We start from the raw sequence: 15,329 nt of genomic DNA on the forward strand, positions 1-15,329 counted from the left end.
CCAGAACTTGCACAAAATAATTTGCTGCATATCTTAGTCATTAAAATGCTTTCGTCGGTTTGTTTATGCATGTCTCTCCTATCTCTCATCCTGTCTTTTGATTCCTAATTGTGTGTCTGTGTATGTAAATGCAGATGGGCCCACGTGATGTGTGCTGTGGCGCTGCCAGAGGCGAGGTTCAGTAACGAAGCTAAAAGAAGTCCCATCGACACCAGCAGGATCCCCATGCAGCGATACAAGCTGGTAGGAAGACGAACACACACACACATGAACACACACTATCCTTGAGGATGAGGCCGGTCTAATTAATGAAGTGTTCACTGTTCTAATTAACAATGTGAGACGAACATGCCCGCAATCAGAGCTAGATAATTAACCACTGGTGGGTGGGAGGCGAGAACTTGCCTGCCAGCGTTGTAATGCCTTCATGCTGGTGTTTATCCTGATGTGAGCAAATAGGTGTGCACACACGTGTTTGCTCATTGAGGTACGTGGAGTGCTTCAGCAGATCAGACATGCTACCGCTATAGCTAGCGCCGTGTGCCACAGGCGTCATGATGGCTCAGCAGAATGTGGAGTATCGGAGATGTTGCTTGGAAAACAAGATGGATAACAGAGACGCAGTCATGCTTGCCCTTTTCCAGCCACTGTATGATGCAACCATTACATTGACCTGTAAATTATAACTATTCTATATATATTGTCTATCATTTTATTTATTTATTTTATTTATTGGTTTATATTTAACAGGGACAGTGTACATTAATATTCATACAGAAAATTTACCAGATTTAGCCAGAAGGCTATTTTTCATCTGTAATCCCTGGACAGAATTTTCAAATGTCACCCTAAAAAGAATACAAATACACATTTATGATGTATATTTACCTGTACACAATGGGAATAGATGTGTATCCTTTATTTATGTACAAGCATTAATATAGGGTCTATATGTTTAGGATGTTAAAGACAGTGATATTTGGATTATATGATCAACAAATATATTATGTGTATTTGATACTTTAACCCTTTGAAAGGATAAATGTAAAACAATAAACTGACTTTGAAATATTAGAGATGGGCGATATTATCATCCGATATTAGCCATAAAATGTGATAGCGGTTGATATTGGTATCGGTTTTTGCGCAGATATTGGAAAAAAAACAAAAACGATATATGATATTGTTTGAGACAACATATTAAAATAGAATATGGCACTTTTTCTATAACTAAAGATTAAATAGTATTATTATTATTTTATTTTAAAAAATAAAAATAAATAAAATATCGGCATATCATGTGTAACTCCATTGACTCCGACCCAGGTCGTCATTTTAAATGAGAACTGGTTCTCAACTGACCTTACCTGGTCAAATATAGGTAAGTAAAATAATAATATTGAATATCGGCAACAAGATATTGCACATCCCTAATTAGATTGGTATCACTGGAGCTTTTGAATTCTTAGAGAAAGCTCTGAAATACATGCATGAGATCTAGTTTATTACTGGCGCTGCCACATTCATCCATTAAACAGGTGTCAGTTTCAATATGATGGTATAGAATATTTTACATGTGTTCTTTCTCAATGACTCCAGCACATGTTCATTGGACTCACGGCTGACAACCCTGGTTCATACCTTTTAGTTTCAATAACAAAAAAGTCTACATTACTGATTTTCTTTTGTAAGCACATTTGAGAAGCCTGTTCTATGCCTTAACAAACTCTGAATGAGACACTTTTTGCACACATTGACATTACCCGCAGGGTGTTTACTGGGATTTGGTTAATATCTTCTCACATGACACGGAAATAAGGTATATTTGGATATGAAAGCACAAACCGCAAAGCGTAGTTTCTTTGTCCACGGGCAAAAATATGAACAAATCGTTGTTCTGACTGGAAACGAAGAAACGCACTTTAAATCTCTGACGCAAACTGGACAGTGGCAAATATCAAAGCATCTAAATTCCCTTAATGCCTTTTGAGAAAAAACAGCCTCGAGCTGTTAGATGCAGAGTTTGTTACACTACCAATTTACGCTTGACATCACAGGTTAGTCTCATTGTAGCAGGAAAGCTGGAAATGGATCCATTAAAAAAAATCAAGTATGTTTATATATTTAAGTGTTAATTCTGTTCGAACATGTCACCAAATGACGCTTAAGTAGTTTAACTCACACATATAAACTCATTTTGATTAATCTGAAAGAAAAGCTTGTTCCTCTTGTGGCATAAATAATCATCTGCTGTGACACCAAGTAATTTATCAACCTATTCTCAGTAGAAACAGTGACAACAAGGAGATGTTAAAATAAGTCAATTTAATCATTTTAGGGAAACGGGCAAAAAAAACCACATATAAATTCACCATTTAATACCACAAAAAATGTCATCAGTTTAAACACAAGCCTTTTAATTGAAAATTAAATATTATCAACTTTTATTGGATCAACATCTTCCTACACTTTAGTATTTTTGCGTTTTTTCCAAAAGCCTTGTGTTTGGAAGTTCGCCTTGGACTCATCGCCCCTAGAGCGGCCCGCTACATTCATAATTTACTATTGCACCACACACACACACACACACACACACACACGCACACACGCACACACACATGCACATACACATTCATAATTTACTGTGGGAATGTTCTTAACGCATGGCTCCACACAGGCACCCAAATACACTCTGCAGAAGGTCCAAGGATGAATGGAAAATATGTTATACACATCGAAGCTGCTGATATATATATGTTTGTTTGTTTGTTCAGTTTTCAATAGATAGATTCAATAGATTTTGCACACAGGCCGCTTGTGTTGAATGCCTGCATGAACTGCATCAGGTCCTGGTTTGGTGGGAGGACGAGACAGTCGCACCAGTTCACCCACACACTGCTGTCCGTAACAGAGGAGACATGGGAAAAGACTCGATGAAATGTAGGGCAAGCTAGTCGCCAAGACAAGCACCGACTTAAAAGTCCATCAGTTCAGTTATATAATGCCGGGAAACCACAGAGGACAACATAATAAAAGATTCAATTTTCAGCACGCTTTTTGAATTAAGCATTAGCTTTGCCGTTTGGGTGCCTCGCCAGAAGAAGAAGAAGAATAGGGAAAAGTCTCCTTACAACACCTCCTGATCCTCAACTGATGCAGAAATGAAGTAAGCTGAGCTGAAGATTGTAGAAATGTGGCACGGCCTGCTGCCGCAGAGGCTAAATTTAATTATTTCTGCTAAGGTCAGCTAATTAAAATACTTATTGATCTTTCAAAGGCATGAAAAAAAAATGGGCCTTTATTTCACAGACTCTTGCTGATAAGGACAGACCCATCTGCTCAGTGCTACGTCCTTATCCACCTATCAAACACTCTGTTCCAGCAGCACTTCCTGTTAGATAGCAGGAGCTTTAAACATCTGAAGGGGCTTTTTTTATCCCATATTCCTGCACATTCAACATGCAACTATAAGGATTTATAACCACCAGCCAAATCCCACCTGAGCTCACTTACAGCTGAGGCAGGACCTTAGCTGAGTTAGTTGCTGTATCAACCCACTTCATACGGAAGGGGATTAGGAAATTATTTTGGGTATATCAAGAATAAAGTTGAAATTTCTAGAAAAAAGTTGAAATATAATGTCAATTACCAGTTTCACTAATACACCATCAACTAAACCTGTCTTTGTACCAGACCCTTTTCAGATTTGAATGCAGTAGTAATAATCTGAACCACTTGTTCATCACAACACATAAAAAAACACTCACCGATGAAGCACTGCATTCATTTTCAATCACAGGATAACATGAGCACTAAACAAACGTAACACGTCGAGAAAGATCTTGAAGGTAATTGGGGTGGAATTGTACATATTTGTGCGTTTGTCACACAGACATTCAATCACCCGTTTTCCTGTAAAAAATAGTGTGTAAATGCTTGACATTGTCATAAAACATGCATGTGAAGCATTTCCGTGTCATGTTGGGGCCTGATTTTAAATAAAGAGAGACATTAAAAAAAGAAAAAGAAGTATAATGTCGAGAATAAAGTCGAAATGTCGAGATTAAAGTTGAAATTTTGAAAATGAACTCAAAATACTATATTGTGATAAAAGTCGAAGGTCTGCTAATGAAGTCAAATCTAAGGAAGTTTAAGGACTCTTTAAGGACTTTGAAGAGATATTGCCAAAAACTTAAAAAACAGTCAAGTTTAGGTAAAGCATTCAGTTTGTCTGTGGCTATTGAGGCGCTGTATGGAAACAGATTAGGGCTAGTTTTAAAGCCAGTCAATTGGCCCTAGTCCTCTTCTGTAGATTTGACTTTAATTGCAAACTTTTGACTTTTATCACAATATTGTATTTTGAGTTTGTTTTCAAAACTTGAACTTTAAATATAGTCTTTTTAACATTAATCTTGTTTTTCAACTTTAATATTCTCTTTTGATTTTACTCTCGAAAATTATTTTCTCCATCAAAATTGGCGCTAACCCTTTTTGTTTTTGGGGAATGATGAATATAAATAATTTTCAATGTGATGTAAAACCGCGGGCTAGGAAGCGAAATGAAAAAAAAAAAAAGAGCGCAAATGGGTGTTTTATTAAAAGAGGACTGAAGGAAATGGAGTGAGATTTGAGGCATGTGAAAGAGGTGAACGAAGGACAGAGTGGAAAAGAGTTTTAATGGGAGGATGTCGTCATTATTTCCACTTAGTAGGAGAGAGGAGGCTTTGTGGGGAGATGCCACTGAAGGGGAAATGGACTTGATGGGCTGTTTGGTGCAGAAGATGAAAGAATTTAAGGATAGCTTTAAAAGTTTAGGTGTATTTGTGCTTCTTTGAGTAGAGCAGTGTTAAAGGGTGTGTGCAATGCATGTCTGGTTGACTACATCTTGCCTGTCTTTAAAAGAACATCACAACAAACTCACTGCAGCTTTGGATCTTCATGGGAATCTTCAGCAATGTCATCCAGTCAACCCCTATTTTAGGGTTTCCTTATGTTCCAACCATGCAATGAGATGTTTTCTATTACAACCGAGGCTCTATTTTCAATTTTCTCACGTCAGTGGTGTGTTTACACTGCTGTATCTAATAACAACATCCTCAGCAGATCTTACATATGATTAGTCGATGGGCATATTGGCTTTAAACAAAGTTTGAGGTTCATGTTACGAGTAGCGTTCTTCTGTTTTTTTTGTTTTTTTTTTTTTTTATGTGATTATTTCTCTGCAGATGTTTTGTGTCTTATTCTTTGCTCATGGAAAATAATATTTTATTAGGTTGAAATTTGTAACAAATGGTTTTAATAACAAGCAAGATGAGCTATACCAATAAATACAAACTACACTAGGAAAATAAAAGAAATGTATAACATAACCCGTGTATTAGCTTTGTGTTTTATTTTGGTTAGCTAATTGCTTTCTTTATTGTCACTGATTGGTCAATCAGACATTCTGCTATTGATGACTAGAACTGTTTATTTGAATGGCGCAAAGAAGCTTAACTAAGATGTATTGCAATAACCTTCTTCCAGGAGCAACACTTCCTCATAGTGGGTGTGATAAAAATTATTTAATGATAAAGCAAGACTTCATCAAAGGCACACTGTGTAACCTTTGGCCACTAGGGGCACTAGACCGGTAACTTTCACGCAAGGGCCCCTGTGGCCACAAGCGCCGCAGCACTGTTGCAAAAATCAACAGACAGTCGGGCCAGCCTCCCTTGTCTTTTGATTGTGTATGCAGACAGTAGTTGACCTGTAACTTCGGGATAAGAATTGGCTCTAAGGGCTGGGTTGGTCGGGCTGGGGTGCGTAGCGAGGCTGGGCCATTGCCGCCCTCCTCTCCCTGCCGCCTGCCGCTCGGCCCTCCTCGCCGCGTCAGCAACCTTTGAAGGAAGGGGGCCGACGATGCGGCGAGGCGGGTCAAGCACTGGGTCTCCGGTGGCGGGGAAAAAACAGTGTGGCGGTAACGGCTGCTCCTCCAGCCCATAGACTGTAACCGTGACACGAGCCCAGCCCTGTTTCGCACCCCAACCCGACCGACCCAGCCCTTAGAGCTAATCCTTATCCCGAAGTTACAGATCTGACTTTCTTTTTAAAGAATCCACGTTTAACTGAACTATTGTGGCCATTAGTGCACCATTACCCCAACACAAAACTATAATATTGTTCTCTTTTGGCTGTTAACAGAGGCTAAACTTATTTCAGCTGCCCACAGCAATGGCGCCAGGTTGGGAAATGCCCGTATGTTGTGACGTCACGTGGGAACTCTGTATATCTGACCTTGTGGTCATGTGACTGTCGTAAAGTGAAACATTCTCCAGGCATTCTCCAGGTCACATGACCTGGTGAAAGAGGTCCGTCTCTCCGAACTTACATAGGCGGTATTTCAAGATGGAAGCCTCGCTCGGAGCATTGATATGGTCAAGTGCTGTATATTGGCCTGAGGAATCATTTAAAATAACTCGTATGGGTCAGCTCTTTAGGTCAAAAAGTCCACGTTGTGCCTTTAAGTAAAAGGTGAGAAATCTCATTCTTTAATTTCTGTTTTAGCCTTTCACAACAAAAGCCCGTAATATGCACTGTACATTTGTGATAAACTGGTAGCCTCAAGTTAACGTGATGGTCTCACCTTAATGTCACAGGAAATCATATTTCTAGACAAGGCAAGGCAAGGCAAATTTATTTGTGTTGCGCATTTCATACACAAGGCAATTCAGTGTGCTTTACATGATTAAAAAGTGCCACGGAAAACATTTAACATTTTAAAAATCAATAAGAACATTACAATCAGAAGTAAAAACATTAAATAAAAAATAATATGATCAATAAATCTCCCTCTCTGTCATACAATATAATTATATCTGTAGGAGGACCTCCTGAAATAAGATGGGTAGGGTTTTCACACCAGAGCTGAATGCATCAGAGCCAAACGATATACTTGGACAGGGCGATAGAAGCCTTTCCTGCTGCCACTCTTCATGAGGAACATCCACTCACTCACTAAGAGGAATGAACTGCTGGCACTGGTGAAAAGTCTGGCTCTCTACTCTCCACGGAGTGTGGCCGGCCACTGAGAAAATATGGCTGAATGAATGTGTGCCTGACTACTGTGTAATTGATGCTGCTTGGCTGAGCCATCAGGGATATAGAACAAGGCAGTGGCATATGGTGGAACAATGAATGGAGTCCAAGCTCCGTATCCCAATACTTCACAGAAACGTTTAACTTCTGGTGTGGCTGCCAGTGCCACACCTGCACAGTCTGATTGATTATGGTTTAATTTTTTGCCTTTTTGTCTTGTTAAATCTGTAAACAAAGCTACTGTTGATTTGTCATCTTTTCAAAAATGGTAGCTATACTGTGTTTTCAACTTCAGGACATTCTTATTTTAAATAGTTTTAATTAATTGTCATCAAATAAAATCACTATGGGCTAACTTTGCTTTCAAAATGGCATACTTGTATATCTTGTAGTATTTTTTTCAAACCTATGACATCAGTTTATCAGTGTGTGCTAAGAATGTGCGATATGTTATTGTTTATGATATATCATCCCACGATATAAACTATAAATTCCCATTGATGACGTATGTAAGTGCGTGGAGTGTCGTAATTTACCGAGGGCCACGGGGTCATTTGGCCTAAATTTATCTAAGAATGCCCCTAAAAACCTTGTTCCATGGGCCAAAATTGTTTCAAGTTTTTAGACAACAACTTATTTTCTGGAGCGCTGGTCACGTTTTTTTTTTTTAATAGGAATTTCATTATAAATGCGGAAATAAATGCATTGCATACAATATCACTAATAGAGTGACCAAAATGCACAAATACAGTATATTCCATAAAATTTCAGCCCATGAGCTCTTTGAGTCAACAGCTATTGTAGCTTTTTTTCATGTGTAAATGCTATTACTAGTTAGTATTGTTGATAAGTAAGTAAGTACTTTATTTATAAAGCATTTTTTGCAGATAAAATCACAAAGTGCTGTACAGAGTTGTGGTAAAAGTACAAGTGCAACACAATAGAATAATAAAACAAGAGTGCATAAATATCATAAGAACAGCAACATTAAAGGACAAATAAAAATAAAAATCCAGTAACTAAAAGCTTTTCTGTAAAGTGTAGTCTCCAGCAGTTTTTTAAAAGTGTCCACACAGTTGAGAGACTGGTGCAGGTTATTCCAGAGTCTGGGAGCTACAGCCTGGAACGCCAGGTCTCCTCTGGTCTTAAATTTAATTTTTGGGGTCTTTAGGAGACCCTGACCTGAAGACCGAAGGCATCGCCCTGATGAGTAGGGGCACAACAAGTCCGAGATATATTTAGGGGCCTGACCATGTAATGCGCGGAACGTGAGAACTAATATTTTATATTCTATGCGAAACTTAACTGGAAGCCAGTGCAGAGTAGCAAGAATGGGGGTAATATGGGATGTTCTAGAAGCACCAGTTAAAAGTCTGGCAGCAGCGTTCTGAACGATCTGGAGTCTGTTTAGGGTTGACTTATTAAAACAAGTAAAAACAGAATTACAGTAGTCAATACGAGATGATATAAATGCGTGTATGACCAGTTCCAGATCTGATTTTGATAAAAGATGCCTCAATTTAGAGATATTTCTCAGGTGGTAAAAACAGTTTTTAGTCAATTGACGACAATGTCCCTCCAAAGACATGGACTGATCAAAAACAACCCCAAGGTTTCTGAGGCTGGTTTTAACAGATGAGCCCAGATCACCAAGGGAGTTTTTAATCAGAGGGATGTTTTTATCAGGAGCAATGATCAGAGTTTCTGTTTTGTTTGAATTTATCTGGAGATAATTTGATGACAGCCAGTTTTTGATACAGGATATACAGTCTAAGAACTCTGATAAAAAGTGAAACTCAGAGTCATTAAAGGAGCAGTACAACTGGATATCGTCAACATAAAAATGATAAGACACATTTTTAAAATGACGGATCAACCGACCAAGAGGCATCAGATACAATAAAAACAAAACAGGCCCCAGAACAGAGCCCTGGGCTACTCCACATGAAAGGTTGGACATATTAGACATTACATCATTAATAGCAACATTAAAGGTTCTTCCATTAATGTAAGAGGTAAACCACTGGAGAACAGTACCAGAAAACCCCATCTCAGATTCGAGTCGATCAACCAGTATACTGTGATCTACTGTATCAAAGGCAGCTGTCCGATCAAGTAAAACTAAAACTGTGTAACGACCAGAGTCAGCGGCCATCATCACGTCACTAGAAACTTTCAGAAGAGCAGTTTCAGTGGAGTGGATTGATCTAAAACCAGATTGATATTTATCATAATAATTATGCTGTTCCATGTATGAGGTTAGCTGCTTAGCAACCATTTTCTCCATGATTATAGACATGAAGGGAAGCTTAGATATGGGCCGGTAGTTTATAGGCTGCCCCGGATCAAGATTGGGTTTTTTAAGAATGGGGTTTATTATCGCATGTTTAACAAAGCTGGGGACCGAGCCAGAAAAGGACCAACAACATCAAAAACATTTAAAAGCAGAGAAGTAGGAACAATGTCTACAGTGCTCGATGAGGGCTTCATCTTTCCTACTAAAACTGTTTTCAATTTAATCTGTTTGTAAGGAACCTGTGTACACTTTAATTTTATTTATTATTTTTATTTATTGTAACTTTTACCATTATCGTGATAAATACCAGAAACTATCAGGATGCAGTCTATATGGCCCATCCCTAGTGTGTGCAGCACAGCCGCTGTGAGCTGAAGAAGTTGGGGGTGATGTTAAATGTTTGGGCCTCTGTGTGCCTACAGAAGTGCATCTACTGTCGTAAACGCTGCAACGGGAAGCGGCAGGTGGGGGCGTGCATCCAGTGCTCATGTGGCCGCTGTCCCACCTCGTTTCATGTGACCTGCGCCCACGCTGCTGGTGTCAGCATGGAGCCTGATGATTGGCCGTATGTTGTGTCCATCACCTGCCACAGACACCAGTTACGGAGTACAGCAGTGGTAAGTATGAAGGGAAAGCTGCTTGTTTATTCACTCTCCACAATGTGGGAAAATGGCTTTTTATTCCACTGTTTTCAACAAAAGAATATGTACAAAATTCAAGCAAAATATAAAGCATGTGAAACCGAACTAAAAGAAAAAAGGCCAAGTCCAAATACTTCTCAAAGAAAAAGTTATTTCCCCATATTCAGACTACAAAAAGCTAATTTTCTTCCTTATTTCATGCACCAAACCCTGTTTAAACCTGCTCTGTATATAATGCACAGCCACTGTTGTCCAGTTTAACAGGTTGTCTTCGTTCACAGTTGAGATTTTAAGCTTTGTTTTGCTCAAAATGCAGCTGTTTGCAATAATTCCTGAAAAATGTCCTATTAGCAATAGCAAACAAGAACAAAACTTGAAGTAAATAATCAGTTAGAATGGACACCAGTCGAACTAGAGCACCTATAAACTCAGTTTAATGAATAAAACAAAAAGAAAACTCCTAAGGCAAAACCTTCTGGAGCTCCAAATAAGAAGTGATTTCTATAAAATATATGTAATGTAATATAAATGCAAAGCACAGTGTCAAACTGTGTTATGTCAATAATTAATTTATAATTACTGTATGATAAAGTCACATTTTTTACGTGAGATAATTTAGTTTTCCAATATAACGTCAAAGTTCTCTACAGCCAGCTGATTTACAGCCTCCAGTTTGCACCATATATAGAAATATAACTTTTCTAATCATGATAATGATGTAATATGTTAGATTTTTATTTAAAATGACTGCATTCTGTTTGTAGCTGTAAAATATGTTATAATGAAATAAAGAATGTGGATCCATTATCCTCATACTCGTGTCTAACATGTCCTGCGTTTGCTTCACTAGAAGCTGCGAGCTTGTCAAGCCCCAATCTCACTGGGCCAGACGGTGATCTCCAAACACAAGAACCTGCGCTACTACAGCTCAAAGGTCACTCAGATCACCTCCCAGATGTTCTACGAGGTCATGTTCGACGACGGCTCCTTCTCCAACGATACCTACCCTGAGGATATAGTGGTGAGGATGTGTTTAATTAGACACAGAATCAAGTATTCACCTCACACTTATCTCAGCTCTCGCTAAAGGAAAACACTTTTATGTTTGTCCCCAAAATCACACATTTCTCCCAACATGGTTTTGGAATCAACCATCACTGCATAAATACAAGTCACAACTTAAATGGAGTAAATTATTAATGTGGATTAGTTTAAACATGAGATTACACTGAATTTGTCAAGTAAAGTATCTAATGATGCTAGAAAATCAAATGTTCACCTTTTACAATCAATTAGTTGCCTTAATCCAAATTAGGGTGACCATATTATGACTTTCAAAAAAGAGGACAGTTGGGCCGACCTCGGCATGCTCAAAGTAATTCAACATTTTCTTGAATCTAGCTTGTAACAGTAAAATACAATATAGTTGATAAATAATTTGTTATTGACCATAAGGTTTAGAAATGAATTTCTCTCTTTTTAACAAAGACTAAAAAATGACTGAAGTCAATCACCTTTAATTTTCATTATAACAATCACTCCTTGAAAAAACTCATACACTGTATATGGTCACTTCTTAAAAATTCTCAATCATTGAAACAATGAGAAACATTTCCTCCTAGAAATTTAGACATTTTTTAAAAATGGAAAAAAACCTCAAGGCTTACAGAACAGTGAATAATCATTAAAATATACACTTCAATAAACAACTGTGAAAGTTTACATCCCATGGTCCCATGCTGACTCTGAACTTTATTTTGTCTGTGGTCTGTGGAGACGGGAGGTGATGAGGTCTAGACCAGGTGATGGAAACTTTACCTTAACTCCCGATAGATTAAGTTTCTCTATGTGGCTCCTTCTTTTTTAGGCCAAAAACAAAAGTTCTAATTTATTTGCTAGTCAAATATTACGATGGTTGGTGGTACCGAATCATTGGCAATCATTGGGGCCCATTACCCCATGCGTGTCACGGGGTGCCTTTTCAAATGACTACTTCTCCATTAGTTCTTGTTAGATCGGAATGCAGTTTGGTATGAATACTTTATGAATGAATATGATGAGATGTTCGCAGCCCTTTTTTGAAATGGACCATTACTCTGTATGTGCTATTCCTCCGTGAATGCTTTTTGAATTGGGTTGTAATTTGACATGGATATTCTATGAGCGGTTGTCTGAGACCTTTTTGAAAGGTGGCGCCCACCCCTTTCTCCGGTAATTTCTAAATTTATCGGAACGTAGTCCTGTGATATATCTTTCAAAGGCAATTCAACGTAGATTACGATTTTACCTCGAGTCAGTGGTGGCCTGGTGGTTATAGAAATGGGCTTGTAACCGGAAGGTGGCAGGTTCAAATCCACAGTGGTTTAGGGTTAGGATTAATTGCTTTCAGGACTCTCTTGAAAAAGAGATTATTAATCTCAATGAGACTATCCTGGTTAAATAAAGATTAAGAGGACATGTCCAGGTAAAACTGGGCATATGGTCACCCTAATCTAAATCCACTAATTAATAAATAACATGGAATAATTCAGTAACTTTCTCCTTTCTCTCTTCTTTTCTTCTCCTCTATCTAATTCTGGTATTTCAAACATTGAACTCTCCTCTTCATCATGTTGGTGACTTTAATATTTGATTGAATAGCCTATATTCGCAGACCCACTTTGAAGGACTTCTCCCCTGTGTGAGGAGGATATGACTCACCTCATCTTCGTTCTTTTCTCCTTTTAGAGTCGAGATTGTGTAACGTTGGGTCCTCCAGAAGTTGGAGAAGCTGTTCAAGTTAAATGGCCTGATGGGCTGTTTTATGGTGCCAAATACCTGGGATCCAGCATCTCCTACATGTACCAGGTACATATGGGATTTAATGTGTGTGTCCATTTTTATAGCATTGGGTAATAACAACCCAATCATGACACCAGGGAATGTGTGACATACTCAGCTGTGTGGATTTACTGATCTTCTTCTCGTGAATGTGGAAGTATTTAAAAGCAAAGTTTCTAGGTCAAAGCAGTACAGCTGTAACCTTGTTCAACTTCTCAAACATAAGTCGTCGAGGCTCCTCTGACGTTGTCAAGGTCTCCTGGCCTCTGTTTGGAGAGTGAAAATGAGGACACGAGAGAGAAAAAGGAGGCAAGGTGCTAAGTCAGGGTGGCTAATAAGGACATGGAAGTGGATAGATGGATGGATGGGTAGGTAAAAGCTGCCCAGAGATGGAGTGATAGAAAAAGGGCGGAGGAATAGAACATGTGTAGGTGGAGGAGGAGGATGAGCAGGAGGTGACAATCTGCATTATTCAAACTCACTGAAATATTCACTTAGCCGAGAGTCATGTGGCTTCCATTTTAGGCTTCACTTAGCTGAGCAGGGTGTCAAACGTTATGCATGCATAGATGCATCTGTGACGCGTAAACCCGTTTTCAGGTCGGTCCGATTTAATATAGGCTGAACAAGAACTTTCCATTGTCAGTGCGTAGACATGGAGCAGTTAGAGTCGGGGCTTTATTTCAAGCTCTCAGTGAAAAACAATCAATTAAATTTTTAATGTAAAGGAAGAATTCAAAGACTTCTAACAGACTTTCAAAGATAGAATGCAATTAAGTGGACAATATTTTACATTTCTCTCACATTTTGCTGATTGTTTCCATATTCTTTATTCAGAATCGTACAACACAGAAAGTACATTATACAATGTTGCCTTTTTTGTTTTTGCTGTCGCACAGATTCATCATGTATCATCCAGTATGTACAAAAATGCAATACAATAATTTGGAAAAGAACAATTGAATATGTAAAGATACATAGGGAAATGAACCAAAATAAGCAAACAAATCAAAACGGTAAGGTTGGGGGAAAGATGCCTACATGTAGTTTAGAGAGAGATTTAGACATTGACCCTCACCAGTACAGTCAAAGCAGGGCTCCACCTCTTAACAAACACCTCTCTCTGCAGTCTCAATGGATATGTTATTTTTTCTATTAACTCACTGAGTGCCATTGACGTCTATAGATGTCATTTGGTTTAGCAACGTTGAGTGCCATTGACGTCTATAGACGTCAATTGTGTTTTTCGGCTGGGGTTGCTTGGAGACAGTGTGACAAAGCTGTCCGGTGAATATCTAACTTGGACAATGATGTAGTGACCAACTGAGTTGATGCTGAAGTTCCCAGCAGCTCACACTCAACCAGAGCATATGTGGAACCTGAGTGGAATATTGAGAGTGTGGCAATGGTGAGATAAAACGATCAAAAAAACGGGCCAAGCAGTGAGACTCGGCATGTCCGGGATGAGGAGGAAGTTACGTGTGTGGAGACTGACAGAGAGAGATTTGGAGGAATGCCAAAATACAGTAAGAAATCCATTAACTCTGACCTAGATAGCAAAATAATAATAATGTTGCCATCAAAAGCCCTGTCTCAGTGTTGTTTTTGTAGTTTTATAGAAGGAAACCAATGTTTAGGTGTCACTAAAGCAAAAAAAAAATTGCTTCAAAGTCACTAATAGATTTTTTCAGAAAAAGATATTTTTCTCAGCTTTTTGTCACAAATTGGCGATTTGTGTGAAACAGAACAAAACAAGCTAGAAACAAAATTATTTTTTCTGATGAAACTAGAGTTACTTCAATCTTTCAGAATCTGGTGTCAGAATTCAGATTGTCATATTACAAAATATTCTGTGGGTCCTTAAAAATGAGTCAAAATGCTCTAAAACGGCTGGTACTGAGGGGGGTAGAAATTTTGAAAATGGCTGGCACTGAATGAGTTAAATACATTTCAGTGACCTTCTCACCCCACAGACGAAGTGATGGGGGCTCAGGTTCTAACCACTTAACTCATTTTGAGTGTTTCAAAGTTTTTTTTTTTTTACATGATTTTTGAAAGTCAAAGTTGGGTCCAGGGTTACACCTAAATAGGTAAATTCATTAACATATACATTTTTTTTGGCATCAATAAAAATATTTGGATAAGTTATGCGTTTACCTCTATTTGTGAAGTACATTGCGACTGTTTTGTCAGTATTTAATGTCACACAGTTTTCACACAGCCAGTCAGATACTTTTTGCATTCAATCAGTTAATTTTGTTGCCACATCACTTTCATTTTTTCCTTGAACAAACAGCACTGTATCGTCTGCGTACATGATAACATTGGCCGTGCAGACAGAGGGGAGGCTGTTGATGTAAATACTATAGACCAGGGGTCGGGAACCTTTTTGACTCAGAGAGCCATGAAAGCAAAATATTTGGAAATTTATTTCAGTGAGAGCCATATAATATATTTTAAGCCTGAATTTACCTAAATGTGAGTATAACAAGCCT

The 15,329-nt window shown here is 38.4% G+C and overlaps 1 protein-coding gene across 4 annotated transcripts in view; it reads left to right on the forward strand.

Moving 5' to 3' along the window:
• kdm4c (lysine (K)-specific demethylase 4C) overlaps positions 1-15,329 on the forward strand; it is a 41,884-nt gene that overhangs the window by 23,986 nt on the left and 2,569 nt on the right. For all 4 annotated transcript variants that reach the window (XM_028445421.1, XM_028445430.1, XM_028445405.1 and 1 more), the window contains exons 17-20: positions 135-243; positions 9,796-9,990; positions 10,865-11,035; positions 12,742-12,861. In XM_028445421.1, the coding sequence (XP_028301222.1) occupies positions 135-243; positions 9,796-9,990; positions 10,865-11,035; positions 12,742-12,861 (595 nt within the window). The remainder of the gene's footprint in view (positions 1-134; positions 244-9,795; positions 9,991-10,864; positions 11,036-12,741; positions 12,862-15,329) is intronic.

The sequence above is a fragment of the Gouania willdenowi genome, chromosome 1 (genome assembly GCF_900634775.1).
Source record: "Gouania willdenowi chromosome 1, fGouWil2.1, whole genome shotgun sequence".
In the NCBI taxonomy this organism is placed as follows: Eukaryota; Metazoa; Chordata; class Actinopteri; order Blenniiformes; family Gobiesocidae; genus Gouania; species Gouania willdenowi.